General features: G+C 41.6%; 1 protein-coding gene across 4 annotated transcripts in view; it reads left to right on the forward strand.

Annotated features, from left to right (window-relative positions):
* triobpb (TRIO and F-actin binding protein b) overlaps positions 1–26,091 on the forward strand; it is a 167,758-nt gene that overhangs the window by 132,830 nt on the left and 8,837 nt on the right. For all 4 annotated transcript variants that reach the window (XM_069909011.1, XM_069909012.1, XM_069909014.1 and 1 more), the window contains 3 exons: positions 9,904–10,021; positions 13,289–13,448; positions 16,465–16,584. In XM_069909011.1, the coding sequence (XP_069765112.1) occupies positions 9,904–10,021; positions 13,289–13,448; positions 16,465–16,584 (398 nt within the window). The remainder of the gene's footprint in view (positions 1–9,903; positions 10,022–13,288; positions 13,449–16,464; positions 16,585–26,091) is intronic.

A 26,091-nucleotide genomic window follows, 5' to 3' on the forward strand; every position in this document is an offset into this window, starting at 1 on the left:
GCTCATTTTTTATAACTACAAGGATGGAGGCCATTCGACCCATTGAGTCTATGCCAGCTCTCAGCAATCCTGCTAGCCCCTTTCCTCCACAGCCTCTCCCTCGCATGCCCAGTCTCCAAGCCCTTTATAGACAGCAAAATGGTTTGAAAGTCTACTCACTGTCAAAATGCAAGTGATGTGGCAGGTAATTGGTGGGAACACCAGAACATGCTTGAGAAACTCAGCAGCTCATGAAGAATCCATGGGATGAACAGGGGAAACAACAATTCGGGCGCCCCTACCTACATTTTGCTCCAGGGCTCAAGCCCAAAAGGTCAGTTACGTCCTTTATTTTTGCTACGTAAATAAGTGTTTGAGCTGCTGGATTTCTCCAGCATTGTGTTTTCACGAGAAACACAGGCTGGCAGGTAAGAGGGAGGGTGTTAGGTGGATCCTGGTGGGAGGGGAGAAGTGATGGGGGGGTGGTGGGAGGGTGGCTCTCTGACAGCAGAGGGAGTGGGGAGCTGGAGGAAAGGAGATGGGGATAAGGAACAAGACCGACTCGGGAGGGGGTTTAACAGAAATTGGGAGTCAATCTTAAAACCATTTGACATTACCCTTCACTTCCTCTGGACGCTGCATGACCTGATGAGTTTCTCCAGCAAGTTGGTTTATTGCACTCGACCCCAGCATCTGCCGACTTTCTTCTTTAAGGTTGTTGGTAGCAGGAGATTCTACAGACCATGCTATAATGACTAGACCAGTGGTTCTCAACATTTTCCTTTCCACTCATATCCCACTTTAAGTAATCCCTAGGCCATCAGTGCTCTGTGATGAGTAAGGGTGGGATGTGGGTGGAAAGAAAAGGATTGAAAACCACTGTTTTAATCGTCTCTAATCGACTCGTAACGTGCACAGTTTCAGAACTCCAAAGGAAATGGACCAATGACAATTTTTCTCAAGCAAAATATTTCAGTAACAATTGGGTTTGGAGCAGTGATTCTCAACCCTCCCTTCCCACTTAAGCAATCCCTTACTAATCACAGGGCACCAATGGCCTAGGATGTACGTGGAAAGAAAAAGGTTGGGAACCACTGGATCTGTTGGAGGCTGTGGATTAAGGGATAAATGTCCCTCTGGGAAAATGTTCTCCCTGTGTCTACGAGAGTTTCCTTTGGGTGCTCAGTTTCCTGCCAAATTCCAAAACATATAGGGGTGTATGTTAATTGGGCAGCACGAACTCATGGGCTGGAAGGACCTATTTGCTGTATGTCTAGATTTAATTTGTTTTAAAGATGCTGAGGTTACATTACTACGTCAGCCCTTCCTGGCTCCTTCAGGTGTAGAGCACGCACTCAATGCTAGATCATCTTCATATTTTTCCGGGATCAACCTACTTATCCCAATACCTCTTGAAGGTAGCAGGTTCCAGATTTCAATCACCCGCTGGACGATTCCCACTCAGTCCCCACTACCTTTGACCGGAATCTCAAGGCATTGTCACCTCTGCTCAGGCTAAAACCTTCTTATCATCACACAGGTCTTCCAAAATTGTGGCCGACCTCTTCCCTCAGCACCGCTCTCCTGTACAAGTTCCCTAATCCCTTGCTTTTCATCGTAGCTGAACATTGCTTGATAAATGTTCAGTGAGGATGGAGCAGGAGAAATTGATCAGAATTTGGAATTCTGTTGGATAAATGTTACCAAACCTGTTGTTAACATAATCAACTGGTAACAGCTTCAGGATAGGGTGTGACAATCCTGCCCAAACTTAAATACCTCATGAAAGAACACTGTTGCCAGAAATGGAAGCATGGAGAGACACAGTGTAGGGGCGAGTGGATTCTGGCAGCAGTTAAGGGGCAGATGAGAGGGGCCTTTTGCCCCAACAATTCTACCCAACGCTCTTTAATCCCATTTCATTCCTCCCTCATTCCCACAGCCACCCCCCCCCCCCGAGATGCTACCACACCCTTCCACAATGGGCAATAGGCAGTGGTCAGTTAACCTACCAACCAACACGACTGGGAACAAGGGAGGCCATGGGGTCGAGGTGCTGGGAGATGGGATGGGAAGAGCTACGATATCTAGCGCGGACAAGGTGAGGTGTAGGGGCCCCTGCTTGGTGGGGCCGGTGCCAGAAACAAATTCTGTGGTTCTGTTTGTTTCATTCCATGTAATCTGATTTGAATTTCAAATCAGGATAGATTAATTCCATGTGGGCGGGCCCACAAATGGTAAACATGATGTTGAATTGCACGTTCTCATTTCACTGAAGAGAAGGTGCATTTGAGGAATTATTTTTGCCATTGTTTTATGCAGCTTTAACCAAGAGGTGAGAGCAGTTACATTTTTTAAAAATTATATATATATATATAAAATTTTTTTTTATTTTTCACACCATAAACCACATTGACAAAGATACATACATTTTCCTTTCCAAATATATACAGTGTCATTTTCTCCCTCCCCCCTCCTCCCATCCCACCCTCCCTACCTGCCCCCCCATTCATTTAAAGTACAGAATCTAAGATACATTAAACCAGTCAAACAATGTTGTCATTCAATAAAAATAAACAAGAAATTCCACTGAGTCAATTCTTTTCATTTCCTTCTCCTTCTGTCATTTTAGGTGGTAGATGTCCCCGGTAGGTTTTCTCTATTGTGTTTCATGTATGGCTCCCATATTTGTTCAAATATTGTAATATTATTTCTTAAATTATATGTTATTTTTTCTAATGGAATACATTTATTCATTTCTGTATACCATTGTTGTATTCTCAAATTATTTTCTAATTTCCAGGTTGACATAATACATTTTTTTGCTACGGCTAGAGCTATCATAACAAATCTTTTTTGTGCACCATCCAAATCAAGTCCAAATTCTTTGTTTTTTATGTTACTTAGGAGGAAGATCTCTGGGTTTTTTGGTATATTTTTTTCTGTAATTTTATTTAATATCTGGTTTAGATATTCCCAAAATTTTTTCACTTTCTCACATGTCCAAATTGCATGAATTGTTGTCCCATTTCTTTTTTACAATGAAAACATCTGTCAGATACTGTTGGGTCCCATTTATTTAACTTTTGAGGTGTAATGTATAGCCTGTGTATCCAGTTATATTGTATCATACGTAACCTCGTATTTATTGTATTTCTCATAGTTCCAGAGCATAACTTCTCCCATGTTTCCTTCTTTATCTTTATATTTGAATCTTGTTCCCATTTTTTAGTTTTACCATTTGTTTCCTCATTCTCCTTTTCTTGCAGTTTAATATACATATTTGTTATAAATCTTTTGATTATCATTGTATCTGTAATCACATATTCAAAGTTACTTCCCTCTGGTAACCTCAGACTGCTTCCTAATTTGTCCTTCAAGTAGGATCTCAATTGGTAATATGCCAGCACTGTATCTTGAGTTATATTGTATTTATCTTTCATTTGTTCAAAGGATAATAAAAATATTTCCTGAAAAACAATTTTCTATTCTTTTGATCCCTTTTTTCTCCCATTCTCTAAAGGAAAGGTTATCTATTTTAAAAGGGAGTAACTTATTTTGCGTCAATATTAGTTTTGGTAATTGGTAATTTGTTTTATTCCTTTCTACATGAATCTTTTTCCAAATATTGAGTAGATGATGTAATACTGGAGAACTCCTACGTTGTACCAATTTTTCATCCCATTTATATAATATATGTTCAGGTATCTTCTCCCCTATTTTATCTAATTCTAATCTAGTCCAATCTGGCTTTTCCCTTGTTTGGTAAAAATCTGATAGGTATCTTAATTGTGCGGCTCTATAATAATTTTTAAAGTTTGGCAGTTGTAAGCCTCCTTGTTTATACCATTCTGTTAATTTATCTAGTGCTATCCTCAGTTTCCCCCCTTTCCATAAAAATTTACTTATTATTTTCTTTAACTCCTTGAAGAATTTCTCTGTCAAGTGTATTGGCAATGCCTGAAATAGGTATAATATCCTTGGGAAAATGTTCATTTTAATACAGTTTATCCTTCCTATTAGTGTTAGTGGTAAATCTTTCCAATGCTCTAAATCGCCCTGTAATTTTTTCATTAGTGGATAATAATTGAGTTTATATAGTTGGCCGAGGTTTTTATTTATTTGTATACCTAGGTATCTTATTGCTTGCATTTGCCATCTGAATGGTGATTCCTTCTTAAATTTTGAGAAATCCGCATTATTCATTGGCATTGCTTCACTTTTATTTACGTTAATCTTGTAACCCAACACTTCTCCATATTCCTTCAATTTCTTATATAATTCTTTTATTGATAGTTCTGGTTCTGTTAAATATACTATAACATCATCTGCAAATAAACTGATTTTATATTCCTTGTCTTTTATTTTTATCCCTTTTATTTTATTTTCTGTTCTTATCAATTCTGCTAGTGGTTCTATAGCTAATGCGAACAATAAGGGTGATAGTGGGCATCCCTGTCTTGTTGATCTGCTTAAATTAAATTGCTTTGATATATATCCATTTACTGTCACTCGCCAATGGCCCCTTATATAATGCTTTAATCCAATTCATATATTTCTCTGGTAAACTGAATTTTTGCAATATTTGAATAAATAATTCCATTCTACTCCGTCAAAGGCCTTCTCTGCGTCTAAAGCAACTGCTACTGTTGGCACTTTACTCCCTTTTACTGCATGAATTAAGTTAATAAATTTACAAATATTGTCTGTTGTTCGTCTTTTTTTAATACATCCAGTTTGGTCTAGATTTACCATTTTAGGTACATAATTGGCTAATCTGTTTGCTAATAGTTTAGCTATTATCTTATAATCTGTGTTAAGTAATGATATTGGTCTATATGACGCTGGTGCGAGTGGATCTTTCCCTGTCTTTGGTATTACTGTAATTATTGCTGTTTTTTATGAATCTGGTAAGCTTTGTGTTTTGTCATTCTGGTTGATTACTTCCAGGAGGGGAGGAATTAATAAATCTTTAAATGTTTTATAGAATTCTATTGGGAATCCATCCTCTCCTGGTGTTTTATTATTTGGTAGTTTTTTTTATTATCTCTTGTGTTTCTACTATTTCAAATGGTTCTATTAATTTATTTTGTTCCTCTATTTTGGTAGTTCAATTTTAGTTAAAAATTCATCTATTTTGTCTTCTTTCCCTTCGTTTTCAGTTTGGTATAAATGTTCATAATTTTTTCCTTGATGCCAATACCATTCTCTTAGTTTGTTCTGTCTTAAGCTGCCATGCTAGAATTTTGTGCGTTTTTTCTCCTAGTTCATAATATTTCTGTTTTACCTTCATTATGTTCTTCTCCACCTTATATGTTTGTAGTGTTTCATATTTTATTTTTATATCTGCAAATTCTCTTCTTTTAGTTGTGTCTTCCTTCATTGCTAATTCTTTTTCCATATTTACTATTTCCCTTTCCAACTGCTCTGTTTCCTGATTGTAGTCCTTCTTCATCTTGGTTACCTTACTTATTATTTGCCCTCTGATGAACGCTTTCATTGCGTCCCATAGTATAAACTTATCTTTCACTGATTCCGTATTTATTTCAAAGTACATTTTAATTTGTCTTTCAATTAATTCTCTAAAATCCTGCCTTTTAAGTAGCATGGAGTTTAATCTCCATCTATACAGTCTTGGAGGGATGTCCTCTAACTCTATTGTCAATATCAAGGGTGAATTGTCTGATAATATTCTAGCTTTATATTCTATTTTTCTTACTCTGTCTTGCATACGAGCTGATAACAGGAATAGGTCTATTCTTGAGTATGTTTTATGTCTACCCGAATAATATGAATATTCCTTTTCCTTTGGGTGTTGTTTCCTCCATATATCCAAAAGTTGCATTTCTTGTATCGATTTAATTATAAATTTGGTTACTTTGTTCTTTCTGTTAATTTTTTTCCCAGTTTTATCCAAATTTGAATCCAAATTAAGGTTGAAATCCCCTCCTATTAGTATGTTCCCTTGCGTGTCTGCTATCTTCAAAAAAATATCTTTCATAAATTTTTGATCTTCTTCGTTAGGGGAATATACATTGAGTAAATTCCAAAACTCCGAATATATCTGACATTTTATCATTACATATCTCCCTGCTGGATCTATTATTTCCTCTTCTATTTTAATTGGTACATTTTTACTGATTAATATAGCTACTCCTCTAGCTTTTGAATTATATGATGCTGCTATTACATGTCCTACCCAATTTCTTTAATTTCTTATACTCCATTTCAGTTAAATGTGTTTCTTGCACGAATGCTATATCAATTTTTTCATTTTTCAGTAAATTTAGCAATTTCTTCCTTTTGATTTGGTTATGTATTCCGTTAATATTTAAAGTCATATAGTTCAACGTAGCCATTTCATACTTTGTTTATCTTCCCTTTCCGTTTCCTCATCATCACCTTTCCTTCTTATCCATTTCTGCTTTCTTGTTTTGAACACTTTATAAGACAACATTACTAAAACATCAAACATTTCCCTTATTCTCCTATCTAAAATTTCTTTAACCCCATTCTCCCCTCCCCCTCCTGAGTTGCCCTTTATCCCTTGTCGGGCAACCACATCTCCCCTCTCCATTTGGATTTGCGAATTCACTCGCAAGCGTCAACTGATTTTGCAGTGACCGTAACTCCTCCCCACCCAGCCCCCCCCCCCCCCCCCCCCGGAAAAGTTTTCAATTTTCATATATGACAAAGGTCACTCTTTTAATTCCCTCCTTATTTCCTCTGTTCCCTTTCATTCCCTTATTAATTCTTATCTATACTCTATATATTTTCCTCTAAATACAGATACACGCATGTACACACATATATACATACACATCTATTAATATGTGTGTATATATATATACACACACATACATATAGTTCGTGGTCATTTTTACTCTCATTACATGTCTTCATCTCTCTGCTTGTTTTGTAGTTGTTCTGCAAATTTTCGTGCTTCCTCCGAATCCAAGAATAGTCTGTTTTGTTGCCCTGGAATAACTATTTTAAGTACCGCTGGGTACTTTAACATAAACTTATATCCTTTTTTCCACAGGATTGTTTTTGCTGTATTGAACTCCTTCCTTTTCTTCAGGAGTTCAAAACTTATGTCTGGATAGAAAAAAAATTTTTGACCTTTGTATTCCAGTGGCTTTTTGTCTTCTCTTATTTTCTTCATTGCTTTCTCCAATATATTTTCTCTTGTTGTATATCTTAAGAATTTTACTAAAATGGATCTTAGTTTTTGCTGCGGCTGTGGTTTCGGGGCTAGTGTTCTATGTGCCCTCTCTATTTCCATTTCTTCCTGTAATTCTGGTCTTCCTAGGACCCTGGGGATCCAATCTTTTATAAATTCACTCATATTCTTGCCTTCTTCATCTTCCTTAAGGCCCACTATCTTTATATTATTTCTTCTATTATAGTTTTCCATTATATCTATCTTCTGAGCAAACAGCTCTTGTGCCTCTTTAGCTTTTTTATTAGATTCTTCTAATTTCTCTTTTAAGTCCTCTACTTCCATTTCTACGATTATTTCTCGTTCTTCCACATTGTCCACTCTTTTTCCTATCTCTGATATGACCATCTCTATTTTATTCTATTTTATTCATTTTTTCTTCTGCACTCTTAATTCTTCTTTTTATTTCATTAAATTCTTGTAATTGCCATTCTTTTACTGATTCCATATATTCTTTTAAAAAAATATATATCCATTGTCCTGCCTTTCCCTTCTTCTTCCATTTCTCTATGTTCTTCTTCTTCTTCCTCTGGGTTGGCCATCTGTTGTTTCCTTGTTTTCTTTTTGCTCTCTTCTTTCTTGTTCTCGTTGTTTTCTGTGTTCTCTTCTTGTTGCTGTGTTGCAGCTGTCACTCTCAGCTGTGGAGATCGGCTCCTCAGCTGTTCCCCCCTCCCGTCAGTGTGTTTTTTTTTCATGCGCGGTTGCGCACTTTTACTCGGCTCCGCGAGCCATTTTTGAAATCCTGAGCTCGGGACTTCAACCGACCTTTGGGAGCGGGCTTCTCTCTCCACGGGGGGCCTCCTCGGACAGGTAAGGCCTTCACCTTCTTCTTCCGACGTTCTTTCTTCTTCTCTTCTTCCCGTTGCTTTCGACTTTTCTCTCTTCGCTGCCATTTTCTTCTCACCTTTACTTTTACTTTGTTTTAATTTTTATTTGTTGTACCTTTGGGTTTTGTGTGTTTTTTTTCAACTTTTCCGGAGAGGGCTGGAATTCCCTGACCGGCCACTACTCCATCACGTGACTTCCCCCGTGAGAACAGTTACTTGATGTCAGACACTTTGCAATATGTTGCCAAACAGGAGGTTATAACATTATGTATCAGGTCTAATTACTGATAGATTAAAGATTCGATTTATTGTCATGTAATATGACACAAAATTGCCTTTCATCTGCTGTAAGGCAGACAGATTTGCCATTGGCAGAAATTGCCTGAAGCACCTCTTACAGTCAGAGAGAGAGAGAGAAGCAAAAGAGATTCCCCCACCCCTCTAGAGTCACTGAGTGTCAGTGGATTCACTTCCAGCGCTCCCACAGCCTCTCCCATCACACAGAGTCCAGTCCAACCATCGGCAACACGAGCTTCAGATCCAAACCTCTGACACAATCAGGAACTCTTCAGCCCCCTCGGCACCCTCTCGCAGCCTGGTTCCAATGCCAGGTCCGCCTTCACCCAGTCTTGAGTCGATCTCCAGCAGTCTGTGGCCCGGTGTGAATCCCTCGACCGCAGTCGCCTGCAGCCTGCATTGGGTTTTTCGCCTCGAGTCACAAACAGCCCGCCGCCTGTGTGTTCTTCAGTCACTGGCTCACCGCCATGGACCCTGTGATCTTCAACCGCAGAACCCCTCACCGCCGTGGAACTTGTGTTCTTCAACCGCAGGACCCCTCATTGCCGTGGACCTTGTGTTCTTCAACTGCAGAGCTCTTCACTGGTTTACCGCCATGGACCTTGTGTTCTTCAACTGCAGAACCCCTCGCTGGTCCACTGCCAAGACCTTGTGTTCTTCAACCGCAGAGCTCCTTGCTGGTCTACCACCATGGACCTTGTGTTCTTCAACAGCAGAGCCCCTCACTGGTCCACCACCATGGATAGGAAAGTTTTAGTGGAGAAGGGCCAAACACGGGCAAATTGACTAGGTCAGGGAGATAATGTGGTCAGCATGGACAAGTTGACCTGAAGTCCCTGTTTCCTTGCTGGATGACTCCATGACAGAGAACAGGAAGAAGAGAGTAGCCCTCAAAACTGTCCAGTCCACCTCAGTGAATTAGTTGGGGTGAAATAATAAAGTCTGCAGATGCTGTGATTGTTGTAAACACATAGAAATGCTGGAGGAACTCAGCCGGTCTCGCAGCGTCCACAGGAGGTAGAGATACAGTCTTCAAAATATTCTTCAAGCTACCTTGAAGAAGGACTTAGGTCTGAAACGTTGGTAATATTACCTCGTACGAATGCTGCACGACTGGCTGAGTTCCTCCAGTGTCTGTGTTTTCATTGAATATGTTGGCAGCCAAAACCCCTGGTATCCAGCACCTTTGGGGATTGTTTGATGCTGGATAAGTGAAGTTTCCGGTTGCATGAGATGGCGTGCTGCACGATTGGCGAACGGCGAGGCGCGCCAATTTTAAACGTCAGTATTTTTTACCTATTTATTTTCTGAGATTTTTGTTGCTTGAGATCTGTATGACAGGAGTTTTACTGTAGGTTACTGATTAAAAAAAAAACCTGACTCCAATTACTGTATGAAAATAGATAATAAACATTCATAATAGAGGTTGAAGAAAAAGAAGCAGCGTTTCAGTAGATGTAACTGGTGTTTTGTGGCGTGGGAGTAGTTAGTGATCAGGGTAGGTGAGGAGAGGTTGATTGGCATTGGGGAAGGAGCTGGTCTTCAGCCATAGTTTACACCTGTGTTTCATTGTGACAGCCATTGAAGCAGTAAAGAAGGCGCATCGTGAAGAACTAGAGAGGGAGCTGCAGAAAGTGCGCTGCACACCGAACATTGCGAATAACAGTGACCTGGAGAGACTGGATAAACAACACCAGTAAGTAACTGTTTCCGCTGGTGAGATGATGGCCGGATTTATCATTTTAATGATTCTCTACGGTAACAGGCCCTTCCGGCCCATGAGCCCGTGCCACCCAACTGACCTACAACCCCCGGTACATTTTTGAAGGGTGGGAGGAAACTGGAGCCCCCAGAGGAAACCCACGCAAACACAGAGAGAATGTACACACTCCTTACAGACAGCGTGGGATTTGAAGCCGGAGCACTGGCACGGTAACAGCATTAGGACTGAACGCAATGTTCCCGGGGAACCGATCAAGGCTGCAAATGGAAATGGATGAAGCCAGAGGCCTTCGACAAGCTTCTGTTCTTTTCTGATGCTTGTGAGGAAGGTCACTGTTATTCGCTGACCTGTTTTCTTCACGATGACGTTCGTATGCTGGGTCCAGGAAAGGTCCTCCGAGATAGTGAATCACTCTCTCTACCTCGGATCCCCCAATGATCACTGGTTTGAAGACCTTTGGTTTTCCCCTCCTGAAGTCAACAATCAGCTCTTTAGTTTTGGTGACATTGAGGGCAAGGTTGTTGTTGGTGCACCATTCGGCCAAGTTTTCATTCTCCCTCCTGTACACTGACTCATCGCTCCTCTTGAAGCAACCCATTACCATGGTATCGTTGGCCACCTTGTAGACGTACTGAGTCACACTGTGAGAGGTGTAAAGTGAGTACAGCAGGGCCCTGTGGAGCTCAAGTACTCAAGGAGAGGAGATGCTGTTACCAATCCTTGCTGACTGTGGCCTGGAGATGAGTAAATCCAGGATCCAATTACAAAATCGGGTGTTCAGTCCCAGCTCTTGCAGTTTGCTGATCTCATCACGTGATTCCACTACTAGACACATCTTCCCCTCTCCTTCCCACCTCCTTCCACAGGGGCCGCTCCCTCCGTGTCTCCCTCATCCACTCCTCCCTCCCCACCAATTGCCCCCTTGGGACCTACTCCTATGACTGCAGGAGATGCTCCACCTGCGCCCACACCTCCTCCCTCACCACCACTTGGGGCCCCAAACAGTCCTTCCAAGGAAGCAAAACTTCACCTGTGTATCTGCAGGGGTCGTCGATTGCATCCGGTGCTCCTGCTGTGGTCATCCCTACATTGGGAAGACTAGACAGACTTCATTATCACCTTAGCTCTGTCCACCACAATTGCGGGGATCTCCCAGTGCCCAACCTTTTCATTTCCCCATCTCAATCCCTTGCCGATGTATCTGTCAATGGTCAGCCAGACTGAGGCCACCTGCAAAGTGGAGGAACCACAGTTCATCTTCTGTCTGAAATGCATTAACTTCAACCTCCGGGGGTTTCCATTAACCCACCCCCCCATCTCTCCCCTTCCCCATTCCTCTTTTTTCCTTTCCTCTCTCTGCCTGTTATGTTTTTTTTTTCTGTTCTGAAACATCTCCCTACCTTCCCGGAGTGGCTGCTCTCACAGGGACAACCAAAACTCCAAATATCCGCATCACGCCACAGATTTATACAAGATACCCGATGCGGTAGTTACGTCCTGTTCATCAGCCCTTGGTTTGTGGATCACCTGCAGTTCAGTTTAGGCTGCAGGTGATCTGCGGTGGTAAAATTTCAGGACGAGAATTCCTGCTGTGATCTTTTGACACAAATTGTTCTGGAAAATTGGGAATTATTTCCTGGAATGCAGCAGCTGTATATAAAAACATATCTGTCTCCCTCTCTCCTTTCCTCCTTCTCCGCACTCACAGAGACATCCCCCTTCCCTGATCACTTGCCACCTGTCCCCATGGTCAATGATCACCTTTTACCTATTCGTCTGTTCCCCCACCCGCCCCGCCCTTTCTTCCCTCTTCCCCCAGCCTTTTTAATTCAGACACCTGCCTGCTTTTAGCTCAGATCTTAAAGGGCTCAGGCCCAAAGCATTGGTAATATCTCTTTACCTCCTGAGGATTCTACGAGACCGGCCGAGCCCCTTCACCATCTCTGTGTTTTTACTTACTAACCTTGCTTCCTAAGATTTGTTTCTCAATCCAGCTGTGATTTGGAGAGGGTCAGTTAGTGTTCAGGCTGCATGTGACGATCGGTCCATAGCAATGCAGATGGCACTTAACTCCTATCCGAAGTTGCCTGAAAGGCCACTCAGAATAGGCCACTGGGGATCTAAATGGTGGCAAAAAGTAAAACTCGAAAGTCAGCAGACGCCGTGATTGAAGTAAAAACACGATGCTGAAGAGACTCAGCAAGTCACACAGTGGAGTTTATGTAGTAAAGATAAAGGGACGTCACCAACGTTGCGGGCTTCATCCCTTCATCAAGGTGTCATCAAGTTAACTCGATGAAGGGCTTAAGTCCAAAATGTTGGTTAAGGATAGAAAACACAAGCATAGTGCAGGCCCTTCAGCCCTCGATGTTGTGCCGACCCATATAAACTTTTAAAAAAAAGAGTACTAGACCCTCCCTACTCCGTAACCCTCTATTTTTCTACCATCCATGTACCTGTCTAAGAGTCTCTTAAATAGCCCTAATGTTCTATCCTCCACCACCATCCCCAGCAAGGACATTCCAGGCCCCCACAAGTCTCTGTATAAAGAACCCTACCCCTGACATCTCCCCTAAACTTCCCTCCCTTTACTTTGTCCTCTGGTGTTTGCTATTCCTGCCCTGGGGAGAAGGTGCTGGCTGTCCACCTTATCTAGACCTCTAATCTTGAAGACCTCTTCAGTCTCCACTCATCCTTCTACACTCCAAAGTGAAAAGTCCCAGCTCTGCTAACCTTGCTTCCTAAGATTTGTTTCTCAATCCAGGCAACATCCTGGTGAATCTCCTCTGCACCTTCTCCACAGCTTCCATATCCTTCCTGTAATGAGGTGACCAGAACTGAACACAAGTGTGGTCTCACCAGAGATTTGTAGAGGTGCAACATGACGTCTCGACTCCTGCACTCAATTCCCCACCATCCCATCGACCTTCTTAACTATCCTATCAACCTGTGCAGTGACTTTGAGGGATATATGGATTTGGACCCTAAGGACCCTCTGTTTATCACACTCTTGAGTAACTGACCATTAACCCTGTACTCAGCCTGCTGGTTTTTATCTTTGCTGTATAAAATCCTGCTGACTTTCCCCAGCATTGTGTATTTTACCTTTATAAATGGTGGCAATGCCCTGGGATGAATGGGTTGGGTCTCCAGGTCTGATTGACAGGGGATTGAGCCAGTCACTGACAGAGATCAGGTTGCCGGCATAACTGTGGTGCCGTGTGTTGTCTCCACCTGCAGGGAGGAGCTGCAGTCGCTGCAACACGAGCTGCAGGTCCTGTCGGAGCAGTACTCCCGCAAGTGCCTGGAGATCAACTCCCAGGTGAAGGAGACCCAGCTGCGGGAGAAAGACCTGTCACGGAGCCAACGGGAGAACACGGAATTGCTGCGGCAGAACCAGGTGTGGTGGACGGGGTGTCGTTGTCCTCACTCGAGTAGGGACATGGGGGAGTGGGACGTCCTCCCACCATGAGGGGCATAGGGGAAAAAGAGAGAGGGGTGGGCACCTCGCAGAACCAGGACAAGGGGGAGAGAGAGAAGGGTTGGGACTTCCTTTCACCAGCAGGGTCATGGGGTACAGTGAGGTGTTGGGACAGACACTGACCTGCTGGCCCTTGTCGATGGAAAACATAGAACCAAGATTTCAGCGCTGTTTGGACCCTTCAGCCCATGACGTTGTGCCAAACCCTTCCTCAAAGCCCATCTTCCCCCCCCCCCCCCCCACATTCTTTGCCCATCCATGCTTTTTAAATGCATCCATGGCCGTACGTAAAGTGAAACGTGGGAAGAGGTCGCTGTGATCATCTGGTCCAAGCGTGTTACAGAGTCACAGGGTCCCTCGGGCAACTGTCCAGCACCGGAACAGTTTACAGCAGCGAATGAGCCCATCGACTGATTGAGGAAGAAAGCAGAGCATCCAGGGGTAAACCACACAATGCCCACCCCCTCCTATCATACAGCATCTTTTTCAGCCCTCTGGCCCTCCCAACCCCCCTCCCCATTACCTCTTAGCTTAGTGGTTCTCAACCCACTCACATACCACCTTACGTAATCCCCCTACTAACTCCAGTGCACAGGATGCCCTGGCTGCTCTGTGGTGGGTAAGGAATATCTTAAGGTGGTAGTGGGTGGGAAAAAACAGGTTGAGAACCACTGTCTTAGCTCTGTTTTTCCCCCTCCAAACACCTGTGCTCCTCCCCCTTCTCCTTCCCACCCAAACACCCCCCCCACCCCATAACCTTATTTGGCCATTTGCCTGATGAAGGTCTCAGCCCCGAAACGTTGACCCCCTTTTGCTTTCCATGGATGTTGAACAACCTCCAGGATGTTTGTGTATCGAACGGCACCAGGAATCCCTCTGCTTTGTACCCAGGGCTTTGTACACAGCTCTATGTGTAAAACTTTTACCCTTGACGTCTCTCCTCAACTTCCCTCCCTTCACTCTGTACACATGTCCTCTGGTGTTTGCTATTCCTGCCCTAGGGAAAAAGTGCTGGCTCGCCACCCTATCTATTCCCCATAATCTTGAAGTCCTCCATTAAGTCTCCTCTCATCCTTCTGCACTCTGAAGAGAAAGGTCCCAGCTCTGCTAACCTTGCCTCATAAGACTTGTTTCCCAATCCAGGCCACATCCTGGTGAATCTCCTCTGTACCCTCTCCGTAGCTTCCACATCCTTCCTGTACTGAGGTGACCGGACTGATCACAATACTCTTATGTGTGGTCTCTCCAGAGTTTATAGAGTTGCAATATGACTTCTTGACTCAAGATACCCAACAATCCATAGTCCTTCTTAACTCTCCTATCAACCTGTGCGGCGACCTTGAGAGAGGCATGGATTTGGACCCCAAGGTCCCTCAGTTTGTCCACACTGTTAAGTAACTGATCATTAACCCTGTATTCAGCCTTCTGGTTTGTCCTTCCAAAATGCATCACCTCACACTTACCCGGATTGAACTCCATCTGCCACTTTTTTGTCCAACTCTCCACTGTTCTTGAGCACCGTCCTGCTCCTCCTAGGGTGCAGGGCAAGGACTGCTGCCATCACTGAGGAACTATAGTCTCTCTCACACCCAGACACCACACTTAAAACCTGCAGGGGACATGTGGAGAATTGTCTGCAGCAAGATGTCATGGACAAGATCACCTTGCAGGCTGGGCCATCCAGTTGTCGATGATAGAGGGCCAAAAAGGTGGCACGTTTAGCGCAACACCTTCACAGTGCCAGCAACCCAAGTCAAGTTCATTGTCATCTGATTGTACGTACAAACAGATGAAGCAGCGTTCTCCAGTCCTCAATGCAAAACACGCAGACACATAACCAGACACAACAATAAACATGCAGGACAAGAATTCATCTATACAGACAGACAGATATTGTTTTATAAATGTGAGTGTCTTGGAAGGTCAGTATGAGCAGTTCCTTTGGTCATTCGGGATTCTCACTGCCCATGGAAAGAAGCTGTTCCTCAGCCTGGTGGTGCTGGCTCTGATCCTCCTGTATCTCTCCCCCGACGGGAGCAGGTGAAAGATGCTGTGTGCAGGTGGAAGGGATCCTCAGTGATATTGCACACTCTCTTCAGACTGATCCCGGTAGATCATGCCAATGTGTTTGAATCCCACGCTGTTTGTAAAGAGTTTGTATGCTCTCCCCGTGTCTGCGTGGGTTTCCTCTGAATGCTTCAGTTTCCTCCCACCCTTCAAAAACTTACTAGGGGTTCTAGGTCAATTGGACAGCACAGGCTCATGGGTCAGAAGGGCCTGCTTTCGTGCTGTATGTTTAAATTTAAATTTGAAATATATTTAAAAGTTAAATTCGACTTATCATTTAGCTGAGTTACATCTCAGAACATTTGACCAGTCGTGACAACATATTTTCTTAACGAATGAACATTGGACAGAGGTCCAGAACTCACCTACACTCACCTAACTATAGAAAAGTATCAATAAGATTGAAAGAATGCAGAATAGATTTACTAGGATGTTGTCTGGACTTTAGGGACTGAGTTACTTTTTTTCCCTGGAGCATAGAAGAATGAGGGGAGATTTGATGGAGGTATTTAAAATTATGAGAGGGACGGACAGAGTAAATGTAGTTTGGCTTTTTCCACTCAGGATAGGTGAGATACAAACCAGAGGACATGGGTTAAGGGGTGAAAAAAAGAAAGGTTTGGGGAGGATCTTCTTCACACAGAGGGTGGTGGGAGTGTGGGACGAGCTGCCAGCTGAGGTGGTGAATGCGGGCTCAATTTTACCATTGAAGAAGAATTTGGACAGGTACATGGATGGGAGGGGTGTGGACTGGGTGCAGATCAGTGGGACTAGACAGAAAAATAGTTCAGTACGGACTAGAAGGCCCGAATGTGTCTGTGGTGCAATGTCCTTTGCTACTTAAGATGATCCTGTCTACCTCCTGCAGGAGCTGAACGGCCAATTGTCAGAAGAAATTGCACGAATACGAGAGCTGGTTACAGGAAGGGGCCAGGACCACACGGCCAACTCCTCGGGCACCGGTGACAGAGACAGCTGTGAACTGGAGGTAAGGAAGGGGGTCGGGAGGGGAACATCCTTTTGTTAACTGTACACCTTAAAAAATGATGAGGAAACATTGTAAGGATTGTAGAGGCGGACAGAGGCCACTCAGCCCTCGGAGACTGTGCTGGTTTCCAATCCAACTATTCCCAATCCTCTGCAGTTGCATCAAAATCACAAATCCTTTGTTCGCCACTTAACTGATTCTTTTTTGAGGCTGCACGGTTAGTGCAATGCTGTTCCAGCGCTAGCGATTGGGACCGGGGTTCGAACCCCGCACTATCTGTAAGGAATTTGTACGTTCTCTCTGTGCCTACGTGGTTTTCCCCGGGGGTTCTGGTTTCCTCCCACCATTCAAAACAAAACCAGGGGGTAGGTCAGTTAGGTGTAATTGGGCTGTAAAGTGCTGTTTGTTGAAACTTAATTTAAAATGAAGTAAATTTAGCTTCCACCTGGCTGCATACCTCGACCCGTGGCATCTTAGTGTACTGAAGACAGAAATTACTCCCACCCACCCAACACAAGTGAAACATGAAAGTCTGCAGATGCCGTGATTCTAGTCAAAGTGCAGAAATGCTGGAGGAGACAAAGATATCTTACTGATGTTTGGAGCCTTTCTTCAAGGTACGAGGGAAAAGCAGGCAGGCGTCCGTATTACAAGGCTGGGAGGAGGAGGGAAATGGGAGGGGGAGAGGTACAGTTCAACAGATGGAAGGTGTTAATTCAATACAAGAACAAAGGAGAGATAAAAGTGAGAATTAATATTGGTGGGGGGGTGTTTTTGGCTCTGTGAAAAGGGACAGAGGGAAAAGGAGGGAGAGAGAGGAGTTTTTACAGAGGGCCTTATTGCCCAACTCACGATCCATGTAAAAGGGGAATCGGAAAGGTGGATTTGGAGAGTGGATCGCTGAGTCCTTTTACGTAGTGAGCCGGCTTCCCAGGGCCAAAGGCATGAGATGTGAAGCAGGGGAGCGCCACCCTCTGCTGTGATGTGCAACATATGCGCTAGGAAGTTTGCAGGTGGTTAATTTAAAAATTCACGTGTTTCAGTCACAAACTGAGGACATCTTTCGAGCTGGTTTGTGCACTCGTCAGTTTTCACAGGAGGCAGTGTGGCTTTGCTCCACTGGTCCCTTGGCGGAGGAAACACGGAGCGAAATGGACCTGCCAATCCACCTGTACTGCATTCATGCAGGGAATTGAAGCGTATAAAAGTCAGAGAAAAGCGGCTTGAGGGTTCTCTGTTAAAGGGTCCAGAGAGAGAGAGACAGCTAGAGGGAAGGAGACATGGGGAAAGAGAGGGGGCAGGGGGCTAACAAGAACCGGAGAAGTCGATGGTAATGGCACCCACATGCTCTCTATGTTACCCCTCCCGTTCACTAATGTGCTCTCTGCTCTCACACCAACGCACAGTCCCCAAAACAGCTGAAGAGCTTCTCTTTCTCCGCCCTTACTGTTTGCCTCGATCTTCTGACTTCTGGCCACTGTAACTGAGTTTGCCTTATCTCTGCTCGTAGATTAAACCTTGGAGGGCAGGAATCTTTCCAATCAATCTGTCTGGGCTCTTCCTGATGGTACTTTGCCACAAGATGGGGAGGGGAGGGGGTGGGGGTTTAGTGGTGACTATGCCCCAGGTCAGAATCAATTGGGTAATTAGCTCTGCTGGGTGACCGTGATCAATCTGAAGCCAAGTGAGAACTTGGATTGGGATATTTTCACTTCCAACACCTGTGGCTTTTTCTCATTGTTCCTGATCCTGGAATGCTAATTACAAATATTCAACCTAAATGTATCCCTTTCATCGGCCACGCTCCTAACAGAGCCGGGATTCATATCTGAGCCACGTTACCACTCTGGCTGAATCATTAGGCTCAAATCTTTTGCTACCTCGTCTCACAAATAAAGGGCCAGTAATGAGTGAAATCCCTTATCTGACGTGAAATAAAGTTCTGATTTTGACTAAGTGTAAAGTTTTAATGACTGCACAGCTAAATCCAACATTACAGGATTCTCCCACTGCCTCCTGGTTCTGTTTTTTTTAATTTTTAATTTTTCACACTATAAACCATATTGACCAAGATACATACAGACATTTTTCTTCTTAAATATATAGAGTGTCGTTTTCTCCCACTTTTTCCCCCTCCCTTCCCTTCCTCCCTCACTCCCTTCCCCATTTATTTAAAGTTCAAACTATAAGATACATTAAACCCGTTAAACAATGTTGTCACTTAATAAAAATAAACAAGAAATTTTACTTAGTCAGTTCTTTTCGTTGTCTTCTCCTTCTGTCATTTTAGGTGGTGGAAGTCCATGGTTGGATTTCTCTATTGTGTTTCATGTATGGCTCCCATATCTGTTCGAATATTGTAATATTATTTCTTAAATTATATGTTATTTTTTCCAATGGAATACATTTATTCATTTCTATGAATTCTCAAGTTGTATTCTCAAGTTATCTTCTAATTTCCAGGTTGACATAATACATTTTTTTGCTACAGCGAGGGCTATGCTAACAAATCTTTTTTGTGCTCCATCCAAATCGAGTCCAAATTCTTTATTTCTTATATTACTTAGGAGGAAGATCTCTGGGTTTTTTGGTATATTGCTTTTTGTGGTTTTATTTAATATCTGGTTTAGATCTTCCCCAAATTTTTCCACTTTCTCACATGTCCAAATTGCATGAATTGTTGTTCCCGTTTCTTTTTGACAGCTAAAACATCTGTCTGATACTGTTGGGTCCCATTTATTTAACTTTTGAGGTGTGATGTATAGCCTGTGTATCCAGTTATATTGTATCATGCGTAACCTCGTGTTTATTGTATTTCTCATAGTTCCGGAGCATAGCTTTTCCCATGTTTCATTCTTTATCTTTATGTTTAGATCTTGTTCCCATTTTTGTTTAGGTTTACCGTTTGTTTCCTCGTTCTTCTTTTTTTACAGTTTGATGTACATGTTTGTTATAAATTTTTTAATTATCATTGTGTCTGTAATCACATATTCAAAATTGCTTCCTTCTGGTAACCTCAAACTGTTTCCCAATTTGTCCTTCAAGTAGGTTTTCAGTTGGTGGTATGCAAACATTGTATCATGAGTTATATTATATTTATCCTTCATTTGTTCAAAGGATAATAATTTATTTCATGAAAAACAATTTTCTATTCTTTTGATCCCTTTTCTCTCCCATTCTCTGAAGGAAATGGATTAATTGATTTTGCGTCAAAATTAGTTTTGGTAGTTGGTAATTTGTTTTATTCCTTTCTACGTGAATCTTCTTCCAAATGTTGAGCAGATGATGCAATACCGGTGAATTCCTACGTTGTACCAATTTTTCATCCCATTTATATAGTTTATGTTCAGGTATCTTCTCCCCTATTTTATCTAGTTCTAATCTGGTCCAATCTGGTTTTTCCCTTTTTTGATAAAAATCTGATAGGTATTTTAATTGTGCGGCTCTATAATAATTCTTAAAGTTTGGTAGATGTAGGCTTCCTTGTTTGTTTCATTCTGTTAATTTATCTAGTGCTATCCTCGGTTTTCCCCCTTTCCATAAGAATTTCCTTATTATTTTCTTTAGCTCCTTGAATTTCTGTTAGATGAATTGGTAATGACTGAAATTGTATTGTATCCTTGGGAAAATGTTCATTTTAATACAGTTTATCCTTCCACTCAGTGTTAGTGGTAAGTCTTTCCAATGTTCTAAGTTGTCTTGTAATTTTTTCATTCATGGATGGTAATTGAGTTTATATAGATGGCCGACGTTCTTATTTAGTTGTATACCTAGATATCGCATTGCTTGTGTTTGCCATCTAAATGGCGATTCTTTCTTAAACTTTGTGAAATCCGCATTATTCATTGGCATTGCTTCACTTTTATTTGCATTGATCTTGTACCCCGATACTTCTCCATATTCCTTCAATTTCCTATGTAATTCTTTTATTGATATTTCTGATTCTGTTAAGTGTATTATAACGTCATCTGCAAATAGACTGATTTTATATTCCTTCTCTTTTATTTTTATCCCTCTTATTTTATTTTCTGTTCTTATCAGTTCTGCTCTTGGTTCTATAGCTAACGCAAACAGTGAGGGAGATAGTGGACATCCCCGCCTTGTTGATCTGCTTAAGTTAAATTGTTTTGATATATATCCATTTACTGTCACTTTCGCCAATGGCCCCTTATATAATGCTTTAATCCAATTAATATATTTCTCTGGTAGGATGAATTTTTGTAGTAATTTGAATAAATAATTCCATTCTACTCTGTCAAAGGCCTTCTCTGCGTCTAAAGCAACCGCTACTGTTGGAGTTTTATTTCCTTCTACTGCATGAATTAAGTTAATAAATTTACAGATATTGTCCGTTGTTTGTCTTTTTTTAATAAATCCAGTTTGGTCAAGATTTACTATTTTTGGTACATAGTTGCCAATCTGTTTGCTAATAGTTTAGCTATTATCTTATAATCTGTGTTAAGTAGAGATATTGGTCTATATGATGCTGGTACTAGTGGATCTCTCCCTGTCTTTGGTATTACTGTAATTATTGCTGTTTTGCATGAATCTGGTATGTTTTGTGTTTTATCAATCTGGTTGATTACTTCCAGGAGGGGAGGAATTAATAAGTCTTTAAATGTTTTATAGAATTCTATTGGGAATCCATCCTCTCCTGGTGTTTTATTGATCGGTAGTTTTTTTAATATCTCCTGTAATTCTTCTATTTCAAATTGTTTTATTAATTTATTTTGGTCCTCTGTTTGTAATTTCGGTAGTTCAATTTTAGTTAAAAATTCATCTATTTTGTCTTCTTTCACTTCGTTTTCAGTTTGATATAGTTGTTCGTAGAATTCCCTGAAGTTTTCATTGATCTCCGTTGGATTATATGTAATTTGTTTGTCCTTTTTCCTTAATGCCAATACCATTCTTTTAGTTTGTTCTGTCTTAAGCTGCCACGCTAGAATTTTGTGCGTTTTTTTCTCCTAGCTCATAATATTTCTGTTCTGTCTTCATTATGTTCTTCTCCACCTTATATGTTTGTAGTGTTTCATATTTTATTTTTTTTCTGCCAATTCTCTTCTTTTAGTTGCATCTTCCTTTATTGCTAATTCTTTTTCTGTATTTGTTATTTCCCTTTCCAACTGTTCTGTTTCCCGATTGTAGTCCTTCTTCATCTTAGTTACATAACTTATTATTTTCCCTCCGATGAACACTTTCATTGCATCCCATAGTATAAACTTATCTTTCACTGATTCCGTATTTATTTCAAAGTACATTTTAATTTGTCGTTCAATGAATTCTCTAAAATCCTGTCTTTTAAGTAGCATGGAGTTTAATCTCCATCTATACATTCTTGGTGGGATGTCCTCTAGCTCTATTGCCAATAACAGGGGTGAGTGATCTGATAATAGTCTAGCTTTATATTCCGTTTTCCTAACTCTCCCTTGAATGTGGGCTGATAACAGGAATAGGTCTATCCTTGAGTATGTTTTGAGTCTACCCGAATAATATGAATATTCCTTTTCCTTTGGGTTTTGTTTCCTCCTTATATCCAAAAGTTACATTTCTTGCATCGTTTTAATTATAAATTTGGTTACTTTGTTCTTTCTGTTAGTTTTTTTTCCAGTTTTATCCATGTTTGAGTCCAAATTAAAGTTAAAATCCCCTCCTATTAGTATGTTCCCTTGCGTATCTGCTATCTTCTAAAAGATATCTTGCATAAATTTTTGATCTTCTTCATTAGGTGAATATACATTGAGTAAATTCCAAAATTTTGAATATATCTGACATTTTATCATTACATATCTCCCTGCTGGATTTATTATTTCCTCTTCTATTTTGATTGGCACATTTTTATTGATTAATATAGCTACTCCTCTGGCTTTTGAATTATATGACGCTGCTGTTACATGTCCTATCCAATCTCTCTTTAATTTCTTGTGTTCCACTTCATTTAGATGTGTTTCTTGTACGAATGCTATATCAATTTTTTCTTTTTTCAGTAAATTTAACAGTTTCTTCCTTTTGATTTGGTTATGTATTCCATTAATATTTAAAGTCATATAGTTCAACATAGTCATTTCATACTTTGTTTATCTTTCCTTTCCGTTTCCTCATCACCACCTTCCCTTCTTATCCATTTCTGCTTTCTTTTTTTGAACACATTATAAGACAACATTTCTAAAACATAAAATATTTCCACTATTCTCATATCTAAAATTCCTTTAACCCCAATAGTCCCTCTCTTTTCTGAGTTGCCCTTTGTCCCTTGTCGGGCAACCACATCTCCCCTCTCCATTTGGATTTGTGAATCCGCTCGCAAGTGTCAACTGATTTCGCAGTGACTGTTATTCTTCTCCACCCAACCTCCCCCAGAAAAGATTTTAATCTTCATATATAACACTCTCTTAATTCTCTCCTTACTTCCTTTCTTCCCTTTCTTTCCCTTCTTAGTTCTTACTTATAGTCTATTTTTTTTATAAATATATATATATAGTTTGTTGTCATTTTTGTTCTTGTTACATCTCTTCATCTCTCTGTCTGTTTTGTAGTTGTTCTGCAAATTTTCGTGCTTCTTCCGGATCCGAGAATAGTTTGCTTTGCTGCCCTGGAATAACTATTTTAAGTACCGCTGGGTATTTTAACATAAATTTATAACCTTTTTTTCTTTAGGGTCGTTTTTGCTGCATTAAACTCCTTCCTCTTCTTCAGGAGTTCAAAACTTATATCTGGATAGAAAAAAATTTTTTGACCCTTGTAATCCAGTGGTTTTTTGTCTTCTCTTATTTTCCTCATTGCCCTCTCCAATATATTTTCTCTTGTTGTGTATCTTAGGAAATTTACTAGAATGTATCTTGGTTTTTGTTGTGGTTGTGGTTTAGGGGCTAATGTTCTGTGTGCCCTTTCTATTTCCATTTCTTCCTGTAATTCTGGTCTTCCTAGGACCCTGGGGATCCATTCTTCTATAAATTCTTTCATATTTTTGCCTTCTTCATCTTCCTTAAGGCCCACTATCTTTATATTGTTTCTTCTATTATAATTTTCCATTATATCTATCTTCTGAGCTAACAGCTCTTGTGTCTCTTTAACTTTTTTATCAGATTCTTCTAATTTCTTTTTTAAGTCATCTACTTCCATTTCTAAGGCTGTTTCTCGTTCTTCCACCTTGTCTACTCTTTTTCCTATATCTGTCATGATCATCTCTAATCTATTCACTTTTTCTTCTGTACTTTTTATTCTTTTTATTTCACTGAATTCTTGTGACTGCCATTCTTTTACTGTTTCCATATATTCTTTAAAAAAAAATATATCCATGTACTTGCCCTTCCCTTCATCTTCCATTTCTCTGTGTTCTTCCTCCTCTTCTTCTGAGTCCACTCCAGGATCTGTGTCTTTTACCTCTGTCTCTTCTGGTTTTCTTGTTGGGTTGTTTATTTTATTTTGTTGGATATTTTTGTTCTTCTTATTTTTATTAAAAGTGTCTTGGTGTTGGTCTTCTTCCTCTGGGTTGGTCATCTGTTGTTTCTTTGATTTCTTATTTTTATTCTCTTCCTTCTTGTTCCCGTTATTTTCTATATTTTCCTGTTGAGAGTCTTGCTGTTGTATTATACTTGTCTCTTTTGGCTGTGGAGATTTACTCCTCAGCTGGTCCCCCCTCCCGTCGGTGTTATTTTTGTCTTGTTCTTCACGCATGCGCAGTTGCGCACTTTTGTTTGGCTGCGTGAGCCATCCTTGTAGTCCTGAGTTCGGGGTTTCCACTGACCTCAGGGAGCAGGCTTCTCTCTCCACGGCGGGCTTCCTCGTTCCGGTAAGGCCTTCACCTTCCTCTTACGACGTCCTTCCTTCTTTTCTTCCCATTGTGTTTGGTTTTTCTTTCTTTGCTGCCATTTTCTCCACACTTTCACTTTCAATTTGTTATGGTTTTTGTGTTAGTGACTTTGTTTTTTCTCTACCTTTTTTTTACTTTCCTGAAGAGGGCTGGAATTCCCCCTACCGGCCACTACTCCATCACGTGACTCCTCCCCGCCTCCCGGTTCTGTTGACGCAGTTCAGAAAGTGGCCCATCTTTGAAAGCTTGCAGGAGTTGGGAGGTGATGTTGAGATTGTATAAGACGTTGGTGCGGCCTAATTTGGAGTTCTGTGTGCAGTTCTGGTCGCCTAATTATAGGAAGGATATAAACAGAGTGGAGAGAGTGCAGAGAAGGTTTACCAGAATGTTACCTGGGTTTAAGCATCTAGAGTATAGGGAGAGATTGGACAGATTAGGTCTTTATTCTTTGGAGCGTAGAAGGTTGAGAGGGGATTTGATAGAAGTATTTAAGATTATGAAAGGGATAGACAGAGTGGATGTGGATAGACTATTTCCGTTAAGAGGAGGAAAGATTAAAACAAGAGGACATGAGTTAAGAATTAAGGGGCAGAGGTTTAGAGGTAACATGAGGGGGAACTTCTTTACTCAGAGAGTGGTAGCCGTGTGGAATGAGCTTCCGGGAGAAATAGTGGCGGCGGAGTCAATTGTATTATTTAAGAAAAGGTTGGACAGGTATATGGATGAGAAGAAGATGGAGGGTTATGGGCATTGTGCAGGGAGGTGGGACTAGAAAAGGGTGTTTGGTTCGGTGCGGACTAGAAGGGCCTAATGGCCTGTTTCCGTGCTGTAATTGTAATGTTATGTTATGTTATATCCCACCCACCTGGTCTCTCCCTCGATTTCTCCCCTTCCCTTTAAAAATTCTTGCTTCCTCCATGCTTTTACCCGCATCTTGCGGTGATGAAAATGGGAAGAAAAGCTGCCGTTTCTTTCTTGTACTAATTGCCTTTCCCTCAGTTCACGGATCCTCCTCTCCTGGGTTTCTCCAGGGATCCTCCCCAGAGAACCTTGCAGCACCTGGAAGTCGCTTCGCTGCCATTTCTCCCAGGGGTTCCCTGGCAACGGCCTTCGTCTTGCTGGAAGATGCGGGGTCCCTTAAGGGCTGGAGACAGTGGGCTCATTGGAGCTGACTGGCCCCTCTGCAAGCTGGCTCACGCAGCTTCAGCAAGTGCGGTGGATAAGGAAACCAGAGTCTCCAGGAAAAATCCACACAGACACAGGGAGAACGTACAAACTCCTTGCAGACAGCATGGGATTTGTACCCTGGTCCCGATTGCTGGCGCTGTAATAGCATTACGCTAACCCTGCTGACATAAACGGCTTGATAGGCTGAATGGCCTGCTCCTGCTCTCTATCCTTGCACTCTTGTGTGTGTTGGAGGTATTTGCTTCATTTCATCCAGGTGGCTGCACATTCTCTTCCAATATGCCTCACTGAGCACGGAATTCTCCACAAGACCCAGAACAGATGCCACAGCGGTAACATCTAGCAGGTGTACTGGTAAACTTAGTGTGGCTGGGGACCATGCCTTTAATCTTGATCAGACCAGCTCCTCCCAGGGGTACATCTGGTTGCCTGGGAACTGGGTCACGAGCCTTTGTGTGTCTTTAGCAACATCAAGCTGAAGGCCAGTGGTCTGTCTAAATCTTGAACAG

The sequence above is a fragment of the Narcine bancroftii genome, chromosome 13 (assembly GCF_036971445.1).
Source record: "Narcine bancroftii isolate sNarBan1 chromosome 13, sNarBan1.hap1, whole genome shotgun sequence".
NCBI lineage: Eukaryota > Metazoa > Chordata > Chondrichthyes > Torpediniformes > Narcinidae > Narcine > Narcine bancroftii.